Source organism: Cystoisospora suis (genome assembly GCF_002600585.1).
Source record: "Cystoisospora suis strain Wien I chromosome Unknown contig_923, whole genome shotgun sequence".
Classification (NCBI taxonomy): Eukaryota; Apicomplexa; class Conoidasida; order Eucoccidiorida; family Sarcocystidae; genus Cystoisospora; species Cystoisospora suis.
The window spans coordinates 72,187-87,497 of NW_027153724.1; the positions used below are offsets into that span (position 1 = coordinate 72,187).

Genomic DNA, 15,311 nt, shown 5'->3' on the forward strand with positions numbered 1-15,311 from the left:
AAAAAAGTTTTACTTCAGCGGCAGAAGCTAGAGGAAGTACAAGCTTTTCTCTTCAAAATTCTGTTTCGTCGCCTTCTGGTAGGCGCTCAGGGTAAAACGTTCTGGTCAGAAATCAAATACATGTTCGTGAAGAGAAAGCAGAGATGATTGTGTATCCTTAGAAGCGTTCCTCCTTCCTGGAGCAAACTGGTGAATGACTTTTTCTGGATGGGGTTAGTGCATCCGCATTTTCGGAAGGCGCGGGCCCCGGGCCCGAGTCGTCATCCTCATGCGGGAGACGTAGACGCGACGTCAAAGAGATCCTTTCTCTGGTTTGGCGGTTCTTACAAAGCCGTCTGCGTCACGTGGGTTCAAGAGGGTTAAGCTCCTCGACAATGCAACGGCAACCATGTGCTATCCTGATCAAGCAAAATCACTTTTGTTTGAGGGGACTTTTCTTTATTGCCTCTCATATGTGGTGAAAATGGGGACACAGCCGCTACTCGAGGGCTGATGGTGTAGGGGTATCACGTTCGCTTCGCATGCGAAAGGTCTCGGGTTCAATTCCCGATCAGTCCATTGATGTTCAGTGTTGTGCTTTATTCTAAAGATAAGCTAGAATCAGTTCGCGATTGCAGGCGGCTACTTACTGCACGTTAGTCGTAAAAATAAAATATTCACTCCACTGCGTCAAAGCCCTTCAACAGGCGGGTTCTGGAAAGCATCGCCTCACATGTGGGAGGTCTCAAGTTCCCTACCTGCCACGTCCTCTACTGGTTGTGTTTGATCCGTCATTACGAACACGTACACTACTACTCACATCTTTCAGGGGCTTGTCGTATCTGCGTGGCTTTGTGTAACAGTCGCTGAAAATAGCTTAGCTTACCTATATTGGAATCCCAGTCTACCGAACCAAGACGCGTACAAGACACTGAAACTGAAGTCAACAGTCTGCGTGCGTTCTCGAGAGTCGTTCGCTAGGGTTTTTATCTTCGGATTCTAAAGAATCTGGCCTGGTCTTGGGTAAAAGTTACTTAGGAGCCGAAATCTTTCGAGACCAGCTCAGTTCAGGTGGACACATAAGCAACTGTGAACAGGCGAAAAACCTATAGGTGGATCTAAGAAACTGGTTACAGACGAAAGCCTCCTCGGGAAAGCTGTGCTGCCGGCGGCTCTGGCAGGAGCAGCAGTGCGCTGAGGTCCGGCAGTGCTGCGGCCAAGTTGCCTCTCCTAAACTTTTTCGTCCTAGTGGACGAAGGAGCCCAGCCGCTTTCAGACTGCGCACAAACCTGTACACAACCGGGTGTCGTTTTAAATACTATGGCGTACTGAGTGTCTTACGCGCCTCTACGCTTCTCCATCGGCGGTGAGAATTTAGCAAAGGGTTGTCGATCTCTTTACTACGCGCTGCTTTAGTAAGCTTCATCCCTGACGTTCGGTTGGTCGCTATCGCCCTGTGGCGGTTACTTAGCTCTTCCTCCTACGCTTGCGCCTCTGCCTCTGGGGACGCAAAAAGGCGTCCCCAGCCTTTTCAAAGGCTACTTCTAGCTGGTTATGCTGTGCGTCTTCACTGATGAACGCGGGTGCTGCTACAATCCCTCAGCGACCTAGCGCCTCCTGCCGTCTCCCGAGTTTTATTCCGATGTACCCCAAAGATGCTGCATCAGAATTTCGCGCTTCCTCCTCGTCGCTTTGATTATATACTTCTATAACTTCCTTTTCTCCAGGGGGGGACTGGTCTTCCTCTGCTACGCTTCCTGCTTGGCTACACCATGTGTTCTAGGCCTGGGGGGCTGACAGAGGGTTGTTGAGCTCTCTCTGGACTAACAGCGAAGACCTCAGACTTTTCTGTGGTTGAAAAAATTCATTTCCAAGACAGGTAGAGTGGAGCCACATACAAAGGTTTCATCGTCACCCTCATCGAGAGAAATGAAACACATGCTTCAAAAACCAATACATGAAAGACATCGAACCAGACACACACACGGTCGCCATGTAAGAGAGAGAGAAAGCATACACGGAAGAAAACGGCACCACCACATGCAAAGAAGAAAGATTAAAAGAAAAATTCAGTGCCTGCTTCCCCAACCTCTCTGTGTGGATGCCAGAAAAACAAAAACAGCAAGTCATCTCCCTCCCTACATTTCCAATCTAATGGCCTCTTCTACCACTCCCAATGCACGGTTTTCTTTTGTACTCTTCCTTGCTCCCCGCCTCCCTCCGGCGCCATTCCTTGTCTTTCCAATCATATATAATTACATCTATAGATATAATGAAGAGACGTATTCTCTCTATTCAGTCGGGAGAAAACAAGCGGCGGTTTGTGTACAGAGGGGTCACGCGTGACAGCGGGGAGAACAAGAAACGACAGAGAGAGCGGAAAGGAAGGCAAAGAAAACTAGTACGAGAATACCCTTTCTTTGGTTCTTTGTTGGTTCCTGTTGTTCTTTTCAAGTTAGGAAGGATGCTGCCGCTGATGCATCGCAGCTACATGTTTGAGAGTTTCCTCATCTGGTTGAGGTATAACGGTTAGAGTACCTATGTCGTCTATTCCCATAATATATACGTCATCTGTAGGCTTTGCATGCGGTGGTCTCCAATACTGCAGCATACACAGCTTGTAGGTTCCCTGACTAGGCACCTGCAAGTCAAAAGTGAACAGAACAAGAGCGAAGAAACCTACATGGTGTCTCAATAAACCCATGTACATACAGACGAACGTATGTACCCAAGTAAAACACGTATAGATATGTTAATTTTCGTTAATGTGCGTGTCCTGTGGAATTCCACCCCGAATGAAACCTACCAGCTTTGCTGAGTGGACAGCCTAGGAAAGTTTAAGGTCGTGGAAAGACAAAAAAAAAGCCTCGCCTTCCGAAAGGAGATTACATAGAAATGCTGGCGTATAAAGATGAGCGCGGGAGAAGAAGTGCCTCATACTAACGACATAAGGTCTCTCGCTATCTACACCTATGCCAGTGACTGGCACAGACGAAAACGGTAATGCTGTAGGCGTGCGGGTGGATGGTGGTTCTCTGTTCATTCAAACGGTGCTGATGAACCAAAGAAACCAAAAAAGAAGATGAATATCTAGAGAGTGAATACTCACTCCCACTACTCGAAACGGCTGTATACTGATACGTATAGTGAATGCGCTTATGATTCCTGGACAGTGATCCTTCGAGACCTGGCGTTGAAACCTAGAATATGCATAGGTATGAAGGTAAGCAAAATAATAGATAGGAATACAAAGAACAGTGGCGCACTCTCTTTGTGCGGAGACGTATTCTGCGCACTATTGTTCCTTGGCTGCCGGGTTCTCTCGACTTTACCTGCACAAACATAGGTGCCACCTTATATATATAAACATATATGCTAGCTGTGCACATCTCCTGCAGGTGTTTCGGACACTTACAGATGAAGTGCAGGTACACGGACTGCATATCTATACTTTTTATCCGTGAGCGGATAAATGTGCACATGTACGCATGTGCAGACGAAACCGGTGGGCACGTGTGCCTGTTGACGGAGTAGATTAGTCTCGTCACGTGCTTCGGTGTAAAGCCGTCTCTAGTTTAGACAACACATGTTTGTTGCGATATTTGTAAACAGACAGGGAAGCAGTGTGAGAAACATGAGAAGGAAAAGACCACAAGAGAAAAGAAACGGTCTTGCGAAGGGATGAATAGAAAAGTACCATTGTTAGGGTACCTGTATATTCTCGAAGAGGATCGCTTGCTCCAGGACATGGGGAGGGGGTTGCCTAGCAATTGCCTGGGTGTCCTTCAGAGCCTTCTCTATCGTCTCAGAACTCTCAGGGCTATCACAGCATACGCACACGGAAAGGAAACACAAGGAAGTCCGATCCACGCTTCTTCAGGCGACAGTACACCACCTACGTATATGCAACAAGTCCGAACATGTACAGTGAACAGACCACAGATGGACATAGTTGCGGGACTACCTGCGTATACGCAGATGCGCAGAAACGTATCTATATACATACATATATATACATGGACACGCACATACGAATATTCACAGGTGAACATGTTCGTTTGTCTTCTTTTTCCTTCCTTTCCTTATACACGTAGAGTTCACTCTTTCTATGATCACTAGACAGAAAAGCGGCGAACTATAGCACACACTCTCTTGGTCCCGCTTCAATCCAATAAAGTAGCACTCTACCCCGCCACAGGAGTGTCATATCTTGGCCTTTCTCCTGAAAGCTTGCTTGATCTATCTGGTCACCCTCTCCGTACTGATCACTGTCATTTTGCAGGCGTAGACGTCAGTAGAGTACCACTCGTACCCCTCCTTCCGCTGTCGGTCTCACTAGTTATGGCAGGCGTTTTGACAACTCCCTCCCAAACTGCAGATAAAGAGACAGTGAACTGATAATTACGTATATCATTACGGAATACCCATGAACCTGTTTCACCCTCGTAAGACACAGACCACTATGTAGTTTCTGAATATATTATGTCTTTCGCGTGGGTTCTTACCTGCACTTTGTTGATTCATGGACGGGTAGGAGACGCAGGCATGCATGCAGATTGCTGCCGAGTATGAGGAGGGGCTGCGGCAAAGGATGCGCCGGAGTCTGCAAGCCCCAATAAAAAACAAGAAAAAAAAATCGAGATGAAATGCGGAGCAATCTTACCAGGCAAAGGCAATGCAAACAGACTCGTGCAAGCAGCTCCCACCCTTTAACAAAAAGAACAAGGTATCCCCGCATCATATGCCCGTCCGAAACACGTGCGTATCTACCCGGACGCCTCTCAGCTCTAGAAAGAGACATAAGGGAGGTCCTTCAGAGAGCGGTAGAGCTACTCTGTGTGTATACGCTTGTTCTAGGCACCCTTTTCATAGGACCGCAAATGTGACCCCAGCTGGGCTTGTTAGGAAGCTGTAGGCTCTTCGGATGTCACACAGTTGCTGACAAGAATGCCTGGATGGAAGGAACTCAACTGGTCATGATTTTTGTGAAACTTGCCGTGTGGCCTCTATTTGTTTTATACATCAGGAAGACGTCCACACAGTCTAGATGAAACCATGCACAAGTTACCCACGTTTACATGGACATGTAGACTTCAGGAAACAGAGTCATCTAGCGGACCGATTCTTCGCTGTAGCTAGTGAGAGAATAGTGGAAAGACATCCAAGCTTACAGATTCAAAGAGCTGATAGTGCTTGCCTCGGACGGGGGCAGCCATGGCGCATCGCGTATATCCCTGTAGAAGAAGAAACAGAAGTAGATGAGAAACGAAAAGAACGCGTCTCTTGCTGGATCGTGTTTCACTCCCTCTTGTACCGGGATGAACGATAGTTTCTCAGCAGTACCGGGCGGCCATACATCGAAAAACCCAATACGTGGTTTCCCTACGAGGACACGCATGGATATGTATGTATACTGATAGCTATACACTCACACACAGTACGTACGGTGGACACACGCAGATAAACCATAGAACTACAATCCACCTCTGCGAACGCAAAGCACGTGCACTAGAAAGATCGTCGCTGAAAGTTCAGCAGGTGAAATCTCCCTAGACTAGGACAAGACAGGTGTACATACACTTTACTGTCCAGTGCATCGTTTCTCTTTCTTTTTGTCGTATCGTTCCGCCGAGTTGGACAAGTCAAGTTCCTCTTCATCTTGAACAGGAGAAAGAAAGGTCACTAATGGTTAGAGAGAGAAAAAGACGACCCCTATTCCTCCCAAAATCCAAACCAGGGACTATTTGCTTGATAATAAAGAAAAAGACAAACTTACCGCTCTACACGTAGCTGTGTTTGGATCTGAAAATCTCTCACAGCGACGGAAGCCTCCTCCTCCTGGGGTCTCCTCGAATTTCTGAACACACCGAGACAGGAGACATTGGGGGCATTTGTCGGAGACGCACATAGCAGCACGAGCGGAACAGTGTGAACGGATCTTCGGCATCCGTCCTTCCGTCGACACAGGCTGCTAAGATGGCAGGCACTTTTTCTAGTCAAATAGAGACGTCGCTAGATAACATAGGACGGCGTATATACAGATATGCCCGCATATATATATATATATACAGTTTTGCGCACGGATGATCAGAACAAAGTGCCTGTACGTCATCAGTCAAAAGACACGGGGGTGAAAAGGCAGCGGCTATTCTTAGAGAAGGGCCAGCTGGACAGAGAACATCAGATGTCAAAAAGGACAAAAGGGAATGGCCTTTCGCCATAAAATCAGCGCGGCGGGACGCGCTCTCAGCTCCGCTACAGAAAGAGACCAATTTACGTGACCTCACTACTATAGAAAGATTCTCGCCACCGAACCTGTGGACATATATGCGTCAAATGGAGGATCCTGTGTTGCTGCGTTCCTGGATCCCACGCACCCAGACGGCCTTGAGGAAAAGTCTATACAGCCAAAGCGTTCTATGCGTGCAATAGGAGACAGACACACAAGGGATGGCGGCAACAGCAAGGAAGCAAAACACTTGACAATGCTATAAATGCAGAAAGAAAGACGGAGGCAAGTGAATGCTACAGATAGTATACCAAGTTTGCACTTGGGTCTAAACTTACAAAGCATTGAACAGGAGTAGTGGGCTTGTTGTCACAAGCCGCTGGAGCGCAGTCTGAAGAATGAAAGAAACCAGAGGACGGCGGAGAACCAGGATGACGAAAAACAAGGGATGAGGAAAGAGGAGCAACCATTTTGGACTTTGGTGTAAAAGAAAGAGATACAGGCAAGACTCAACTTTGGTCGACACGTGGGGTCCGTCATATCCTGGTTTTGGATTTACGAAGACACTTTTTCGCTTTCTTCTCTTGTACTTCAGACTCAGTGTACACGGGAAGCCATATAGACACGTATGCTGTCAGTCACATTCAGAGCATACGTGTAGATATACCCCGTTTACCTTCCAGCTGAAGACCAACACATGCGGCTCGCTCACGGCTGAGCTACATGCCCAGGACCGAACTGGCTGTCTGTTATAAACTGAAGAGAGACATGGAGTTGTTTTTTTCATCCTGGTATTTGCGGATACACATACAAATACACGTATGTCATGCTCATAATGTATGTGCGCGAAGTACAAATACAGAAAGCATGCCTGCAGAGACAATCTGTACGTCTGCACATCGAGAACACTACGGAGAAGGGATGAAAAAGACAAACTGGCAAAGACTTCGGAAGTGATAGAATACCTGTAGGGCAGTCCATAACAATCCCCTCCGTTGTGGTGGTGAGGAGTCTCTGGTCTTTTTCCGGGGGAGAGATTTCTGCGTAAGGAAGCTCTTCAGGTCGGAGTACACGGTGGTCTGTCTCTTCCAGAAACCTATCTCCTATAGCCCCGCTCTGCGAGCCAAGTCTCTTCAGCGTCTTCTTTATCTGCGTACATACAGACACACACACACGACAGACGTCCAGATATCTACCCTTATAGACCTATACACAGGCGTGTATGATGATAGCAAGAAGGTAACTGGGCACGCGGCGTTCCTTCTACAGGAAGCTAGATTCTCGTGCGCAATCTGTCGTAGAAACACCAGTTCGCATGCATGTCAACTGCGACCCTACCAAAGACAACGTCAAGCTCCTGTGTACTTCTACAGTGCTACCGATGTGAAACTGCTGTCTATATACTCCTGTCTAGCACCCTGGACTGCCTAGCTACTTACCCAAATCTACCCATCTGCCTCCTTGATAACTATCTGGCGCAAATCGAGCCACCTCGGACACCTGGCATACCGAAGACTCTTACAATAGCAGTGTCACTACCAGGGACTGAACGACAAACGTGGAGATACACATTTGCACTGAAGTGAGTATGTGCATTCTTGGGTGACCTTCCTGGCCCCTCTGACTTCTTCGAAGCAAACTGAGAAATCCGTTGGAGTCGAACTTCTCTAAGCAGTCAGAAAAACCCGGTGAGACAGAGTCGTCACATGCGCTTCCTTTGTGGATCATTGTAAGTAACAACCTTGCCTTCCACCCTCATTCCCGATGGCTTACCCCCGACATTTTCTTCCAAACAGCAGCTACCGCCGACTGCATGAGCTTTTGGAAGCGTGACAACTGATTCAAGTGTGCAATTTCCTTGCGTTTTAAAAACATCTCTCGGGTCTTCAGTTCATGCTGTCTGTGCAGATGCTGTGTCAAGTTTGTAGCCATCTCCGCCGCCTGTTCTAATTGTTCGTGCTGAAGTTTATCTTGGGCACTCATGTGCGAGTGTGTGAAGATCTTTGAACGTCCCCGCGGCCCTCCACGTCCAAGTCGATGCTCCTTCAGGAGTTCCACGGCCTACGGATGATGAAAGAGGCAAAACACAACAGGCAAAATGAAAAACGAAAACGAAAGGACAGGAAACCACGTGTCATAGATAAAGACGGACCGTTCTTCGGCTGGGAAGAGATAAAGGGGAGCCAGCACTTGGGAATATCATTTCAGGAATGATGTGACTGCCAGGAAAAAAGGAGAAAGAAATTACTATGTATAGATATTTGGATTTATACGCCTACGTGCGCGTACACATAATCAAAATTTGCATGGGTACAGCTATACAGACAGAGGTCTAGAACGTTCAGCCACTTGTCCAGGGGTGCTTCTCCCGGTTAGCTCGAGAACCGACTTATACGTTGTGCTAGGGAAGAGTGAACAAGCAAAAGCGACTGGTTCACTTGAAGGACCTTACTACCTATCAGCACGCATCCGTACACTGACGAGGTATCCGTAGAAGGGGCGAAACTGATGGCGGTAGGTTCTATCACACATACAGATGTAAGACTAGGCGAACATGTCCAGTTATCTATATACAAATTCATGAACAAATCTACGGACCCTCGTTCGCTTGGTAGATGTAAATCTGAGCTTTCCCACGCTGGAAGATGTTACAAAACGGAGAATTTCCAAAACACGGCGACGAGTAATGGCCTAGAAAGACATGGGTGTGCGTAGGCACGCTTAATAGTGTAGACGACGGACATGACTATGAACGAACAGATACCGCCGCCCCTGCCCCTCATTTGCACGGAACTTAGGCTGCGTATACATCGCATGAACAGGATAGTACCGGAGGCCTAAGTGCGAGCATGTGTACATGGGTCGACTCGGGTGGTGGTGACAGAAAATCAGCGTGGTTTCCGCCTAACTGTGCGCGATTCGAGCTAAACGAGAAGCGGCAGCGACTCGTGTCTTGTAGGATTGCGTAACAGTGCTTGTCGATGTACGTGATAAGGTTCGTGAAAACAAGCAGGTGTTTTTCGTCAGCCTACAAGCGGGGAGAAGGATTTCATAGCTGCCAGTGCAAGTGCAAGGACAGTGGAGATGGGGACTGAAGCCTTAGACGACCTACCTCTTTGCGCCTCCTTTCCGCCTCTTTGTTTTTTTCAATAGCAATCTGTTTCTTCTCTTCTTCTTCCTTTTCCTTCTCAAGTTTCTTCTTTTCTTCAGGCGGGACTACGTGAGGCCTAACCTCCACTTCTTTGGATTCCGTTTCTTTTTTTTTTCTCTCTTCTTCCTCTTCCTTCTTCCCCTCCTCTTCCGTTATCTCCTCCTTTGGCTCCTCCTCTGTCTTTTCGCCCGCCGTCTCCTCTGCTTTCGTCGCTTCCTCGTCCTTCTTCTCCCCTTCGCCTCCATGTTCTTCTTCGCTCTCAGGAGGAGGCTGGGAGGAAGCCTCTTCTCCTTTTGATTCCTCGGCGGTGGAAGGTTTTTCTTCTCCCTTTTCCTCGGGGCTTTCCTCTGAAGGAGGAGACGGAGCAGCTTCCTCTTCCGAAGCTGATGGTTCAGGCTCCTCCTTCTTCTCCTCTCCTCCTTCAGCTTGCTCTCCTTTTTTCTCTTCTCCCCCCTCCTCCCCTCCTTCAGCAGGATTTTCTTCCTTCTTCTCTTCTTCCGTCCCCTCGGACGGAGGGGCCTGCTCTTCTGACTGAGACGACGCTTCACCACCTTCTGAATTGCCCTCCTCTTTCTTTTCTTCCTTCTCTGCGCCTTCCCCTCCTGCTGTGGAAGTCTCTCCTGCAGGAGCCTCTTCCTGACTTCCTTCTTTGGAGCCTTCTTCTCCCTCCTTGCTCTCCCTCGCTGCTGCCTCCCCTTCACTCTCTCCAGCGGAACTCCCGCTGTCCTTGCTCTCCTCTCCCCCTCCCTCTTCGCTTGACTTTTTCTCTCCTTCTTCCTTCTTTCCCTCCTCATCTCCACTCTCTTCTTTCTTCTCCTCTTCTTTCTTTCCCTCCTGATCTTCCTCTTTCTGTTCTTTCTTCTCTCCTTCTGCCTCTCCACTCTGCTGACCTGCGCCTTCTTCTTCACTACTTCCCACCATATCGTCGGCTTCTTCTGCCGACCCTCCTTCTCCTCCTCCTTCAGATTTTTCTTCACCTTCTTGGACAAACGACTGGAGTATCTCCTGCCCTTCTCCCCGTTGTCCTCGGGCTCCGTCCTCCCAGTGTGGCAAGCTACTGATGTGCTGATCACCTTTCTCCACGAGTTCTCTCGCATCGTCTCTTTCTATCTTATCTCCTTCTATGAATGCTCCTGTGTTGTGGACTTTCGCTACAAGCAAATCAGCGACTTCATTCTTATTGAGGAGACTCGCAGGAGCTAATCGGTCCAGAACTCCCGTGTCATTCTCTCCTTCCTCGTGGTCTCCTCCTTCGATTCGACCTTTCTGAAAGAACATTGTCTTGGGTATCTTCTCGCCTTCAACGACATATGAATGCTCCTTTGCTAGATGCGGCCTCCTTTGTCCCCCCCATGTAGCACCATCCGCATGGCGTCCGCTACCTCTCCTTGACGAGAAAGAGGACAGAAGAGGAGACCTTTCTCTCTCTGCGTTTTTTTCCGCCGAAAGACTCATGCTTCCTGGGCTGTTCTTACCATCGTCATTCTCGTTCGTCCCCCTTCTCAGACCGTCTTGCGATGGGAGGGGCGGTTCAAGGTTGCCTTCTCTGTGAAACTGAAGGAGTCTCGATTGAGGCTCCGATGGTTCTTTTCCCCTTTCTTTAGAGGGTGAGGGGCTGGAGCTCCACAAAGAGAAGAAAGACAGTGACAGCGGAGAGGAGGCAAGATCCTCTTCTGTGGCTTCTTCCCTCCCTCCCCCTCTTGAGAAACTTTCAGAGAGGAGGGGTTCGGCAGAAGAAGAGAGAGACGAGAAATCCGTTTGAGAAAAGGGGGCAGAAGAAGGATCCGGGTCTGAAACGGCGGGAGCGATGTCGGAACTTGAGCCTGCCCGTGACAATGGAAAAGGAGAAATCGAGAGAGCATATCACGATATCAAGAAAACTCTCGTTAACTATGGAGGGGCAGAAGAGTGAGTCAAAAAAGAGGTTATTCGATGTCGAGAGATACTTATGCAATAGCAGTAGTAGAGGCTCACTAAGAGAGAGTACGTTAGACCAGTGTGTATATGTCATGGATAGTTGTAGATAGGCACAACATTGCACTCATGCTAATATACATGAACAAGAATTGCCAACACGCACATATAGCTCTCAGACGTCTGCATGTGCCTGTCTATCCATATTCATCCCTCTGCACGCGTGTAGACGGGCTTGAAGATTCTGTGGGAGACTCGACAGAAAATATACGAGTGGAGAAATCAGCTGCCAATGACGAAGGCTAACATCGACTAGATGCCCAGTGGGTCGACTTGACGACACAAGAAAGCAAAAACGAGGGGAGCAACAAAAATCCGCACTTTGCATGCACCGACCAGGCGCTGGCCCTTTCGAGATACAGACACTATCCAGGCATTGACATAGCATGAGACGGGGCCCGCAAGCTTCTGATTGCGAGTACGGAACAAGCGGCTAGAGATGTCTACGCATTTGTGAAAGCTTTTACGCCGAAAGGAAGAAGAAACGATATCCATACACACGGTTTGATGGCATTCGCCGGTACGTCGGTTGGTATGTGTGACTTCCACAAGCCCGGTAGACATCCACCGGACGCGTATCCACCTTACACAGCCGGGGAATCCCTCAGTAAAGAAAGAGCGATGTATTGAGCTTCCCATATATATACATACATATGCTTGCAAACGAAATTTCTTGCATGCGACGTGGTGACAGCCGAATAGACAAGACATGCCATATCGACGGTGGTAGCTAGATGAGTACTCTCTTCGCCGAGTATAATCACTGATTTACTTTTGACAGCTTCTGCACAGATTCCGTCTCTCTTTGTACCTGGGTATCTTCGTGATTTATCGACCCTGTGACCAACTGTCTGATCATCACCACTGTAAGACGAGGTGGAGGGGCTGCGTAGAAAGAGAGCTGTGCCTCCTATTGCATGAGGGAAAGACACGTAATGAGACACATTGAAGACCAAAGAAGAGAAGTAGGAAGAGGAACAGACGGCGGGGTATAAGGCAAGGAAGACGGTTGGAGGAGGGAAGAGCAGAAGTAGAAGAAGCGGGAAGAAGAAAACAGGGAGGAGATGCCTCCTCCCCTTTGCCGCTGTCGCCATCGTATTGAATGAGATCTCGGAAAAAACACGTCGGAACCTATCGAAGAAAGAAAGAGAGGCCAGGGAAGAGGGGGCGTCATACAACGATATGCAGACAGGCCATCTTTCTCCTGTCCTCGACGGAAGAAAAAGAGACCAGAAAATTTGGGGGATACAATGTCGTCTTCTATCTGTCGCCAGTCATCCTGTCCATAGAAGAAATAGAACCTGGATGACCGTACGTAGGGTTTAGCTTCCTCCGGGTACACTCGTGTAGACAGGCCTTCCAGAAGGTTTCAACGGAGAGAGGAAGAATTCTCCAGGTTCGCTCCTGCTTCCGTGCGGCGCTTGGTGGCGTCACAGGTAGTCGGCTGCACGTTTTCTTCCTTCGCGATGTGGAAAACGATCGACAGGAGCGCGGAAACCTGGAAGGAGAGGGCTAAGAAGAGGAAGCAGGTTCGTGTGCTGTGAATAATCTCGATTCTCGTTGCAATACGGACGGAAAGAGTTTTCCGAAAAAGACGGGAAATCTCAGCACCCTGGCTGCTACAGGCTACCTTTGTACATCGTGTACGCACGTGGGTTCCTGTCAGTCGGAAGGAAACGTCTAGTGACTTCTCACGTGGGAAATGGAAACACATAAGCTAAAGAAAAAGGAATTCAGCCGAGAGCGACGCTTCGTGGTGATGTTTACAGGAGTAAGTTGACCGCGACGCGCGGCCTGCTCCTTGACGGGGATACGGTTGAATGGCTGGCCCCAATGAAGACAGACATAAAACAAGCGGGCTTTCCGGCTCGCTTCTTTCGTCACTCCAGAAGCCTTTTCTTCGGTTCCAGACTTCCACATTTGATGAAAAAGACGCGACTTTTACCGTCAATCCTGAGCATGAACAGGTCCTGCCAACAATCCAACAACGACCCACCAGAGTCTTCTCATGTGATCTTTGAGTCTCTTTACCCGGGCCAGCTATTGCAGCTGTGGTTTGGATAGCCAAGACACAACAGGGACAGTAGCAGTAGAGCTGAACAGCCACGGGGTTGGTCGTACTAGCAAGACGACATGATTCTTTGCATCGGGAGAGCAAACCCAGGGTCGGCTGTTTCCTTTATAGAGTCCTTTATTCCTTACTTTCCCCGCTGGTCTCATAGACAGAAGGTGCGAATTTCCTCGGGGGCAGCTGAACTGAAAAGAGAAAAACATTTTTCTTTACTCCGGGCCTTTCACCTTTACAAGGCTGCAGCGGCCGCTGAGACGGCCCGTAGAGGCTACTGTTTTGATTACGAGTGCTTCACGCTTGTCTTGAAAGCAGAAAGACCGAGAAAAAAAGACGCAGGGTGTATTAGGGGGTCCTCTGTTAAGTTTTCTTTTCGCTTCTTCTCCAGTGAAACCATTCTGGTTGCTTCTCGTGAAGAAAGCTTTTCCAAATATGTCGAGAAAGTACTTGCCGTAAGCTCAAACAAAGGGAGCTGGCTAGCGTTTCTTCGAGCTCCCCTTCTTGGCGCACAGCATAATAAGGCGTAAGAACCGGAGAAAAAAGTGTAAGCTTTATCTTGCTTCTGAACTGATGTCGGCGAGAGTAACGACTTTCCCGGTGCGTGGCCTTAGAGTTGCGAAGGTAGCGGCGTTGAGGTCGAAAAGGCTGGTTGGGACTTCCAGGCAGAGCATGTCGGCTGTTGGACTTGTGAACCAGTTACTAGTCTGTGACGCCGATCTACACAGCAGAGAGTGCACGGGTTTCTCAGTTCGACCTGACCTCAGGCAACAACAAAGTTGCCATCTGGCCGCAAGGCTTAGCGGCGAAATGAGACCCTCAGTTAGATTTAGACTCCGGGACCGTAGGGAATGGGGCTTCATTGTAACACAAAAGCGGGTACTAGAATCTGTGCAAGCAACCGACCACTCGAAGCCGCTCGAAACTCCAGGTGTGACCAGAAATGGAGATATCTGGTGGTGCTTTCCTTCACACCCAGACTGTATGGTGAAGCAATTCCGCACCGGAAGGCTGCCAGAATGCGAACCGCGAAGGGAAGAAAAGAGTTCGGTGTCAGTCTGTTGAATCTCCAGTGGTTACCAAACTGCGGCACTCATATACCCTGATAGTCAAAAATAATGCCCGATGTCTGGCTACGACTTCTAATCGACACACAGATTGGGTGTCTTTTGCCCAGTGGAACTCATCTGGGATTAGTAAGCAGACGTCAGCCTTGTCCTGTACGTTTCTGTGCGTGTGTCACGTACTCCGGATGCTTTTGTCCAGATTGAATGGAGTCGCGGGGGCTGCGTCACACATTAAGAAACGCCACTTAAGCTGTGTGCAGAGTAGTGGTTTCTAGTGTAAATTCGGTAGACGTCCTGCACCTGCCCTGACTAGCCCAGGACTGCTGGTCCTCCCGATCAGCCAGCCGTGCGTTTTTCGGTGGTTGTCAGTCGAAAGCCAGGTACTATGGCAGCAGGAGTCCTGCCGAGGAGGTGTTCCACCCTTGCGCGGCGCCACTAGTGAATCAGGCGTACTGCACCGGTGTGTAACGTGTTAGGGCTGGCAGAAATCTTGTTGGGCTCGCTCCTATGCGTTTGACGCCGGGCACTTCTGCCTGTAACGTAGCTTCTTTCCAGTCTGTCCGGAAAAAGAGGCGAACTCCACGGGGGCGAGGACAAACCGTAACAAGTGGAGGATAACGAGCAACACCTCGTAGCCGAATAGAGAAACTTAAAATTAGATTAGTTTGTGTGGTGTCCGCTGTAAAACAACGGCGCCACTAGGATATTCAGACTTGCCAGTGCCCCGAACTGCGACAGAGGCTTGTTCACGACGTCACACTACCGAAACACTTTCATTGAAGAGAAGCGGACGCACGCACAGAGTCGGCACTCCGTGCTGTTGGGGACGTTCGGAGCTCCACGCAC

The 15,311-nt window shown here is 48.9% G+C and overlaps 1 protein-coding gene across 1 annotated transcript; it reads right to left on the bottom strand.

Moving 5' to 3' along the window:
• Positions 1–1,815: 1,815 nt before the first annotated feature.
• Positions 1,816–13,476, bottom strand: CSUI_002207 (rhoptry neck protein ron6). Its single transcript, XM_068062409.1, has 10 exons — positions 12,145–13,476; positions 9,321–11,182; positions 7,982–8,269; positions 7,174–7,357; positions 6,547–6,599; positions 5,756–5,836; positions 5,151–5,213; positions 4,485–4,582; positions 3,691–3,799; positions 1,816–2,620 (listed from the first exon to the last, which is right to left on the bottom strand). The coding sequence occupies exons 1-10, from the start codon at positions 12,425–12,427 to the stop codon at positions 2,435–2,437; spliced, it is 3,207 nt and encodes a 1,068-aa protein (XP_067925620.1). The 5' UTR covers positions 12,428–13,476; the 3' UTR covers positions 1,816–2,434.
• Between the last annotated feature and the right edge of the window lie 1,835 nt (positions 13,477–15,311).

Coding starts and splice junctions, on each gene's coding strand:
- CSUI_002207 (XM_068062409.1), bottom strand. CDS start 12,427: ATGGCGACAGCGGCAAAGGGGAGGAGGCATCTCCTCCCTGTTTTCTTC. Junction 7,358..7,981: donor TTTGGAAGAAAATGTCGGGG/GTAAGCCATCGG, acceptor GTATGTACGCAG/ATAAAGAAGACGCTGAAGAG. Junction 2,621..3,690: donor TCCTCTTCGAGAATATACAG/GTACCCTAACAA, acceptor TTTGACTTGCAG/GTGCCTAGTCAGGGAACCTA.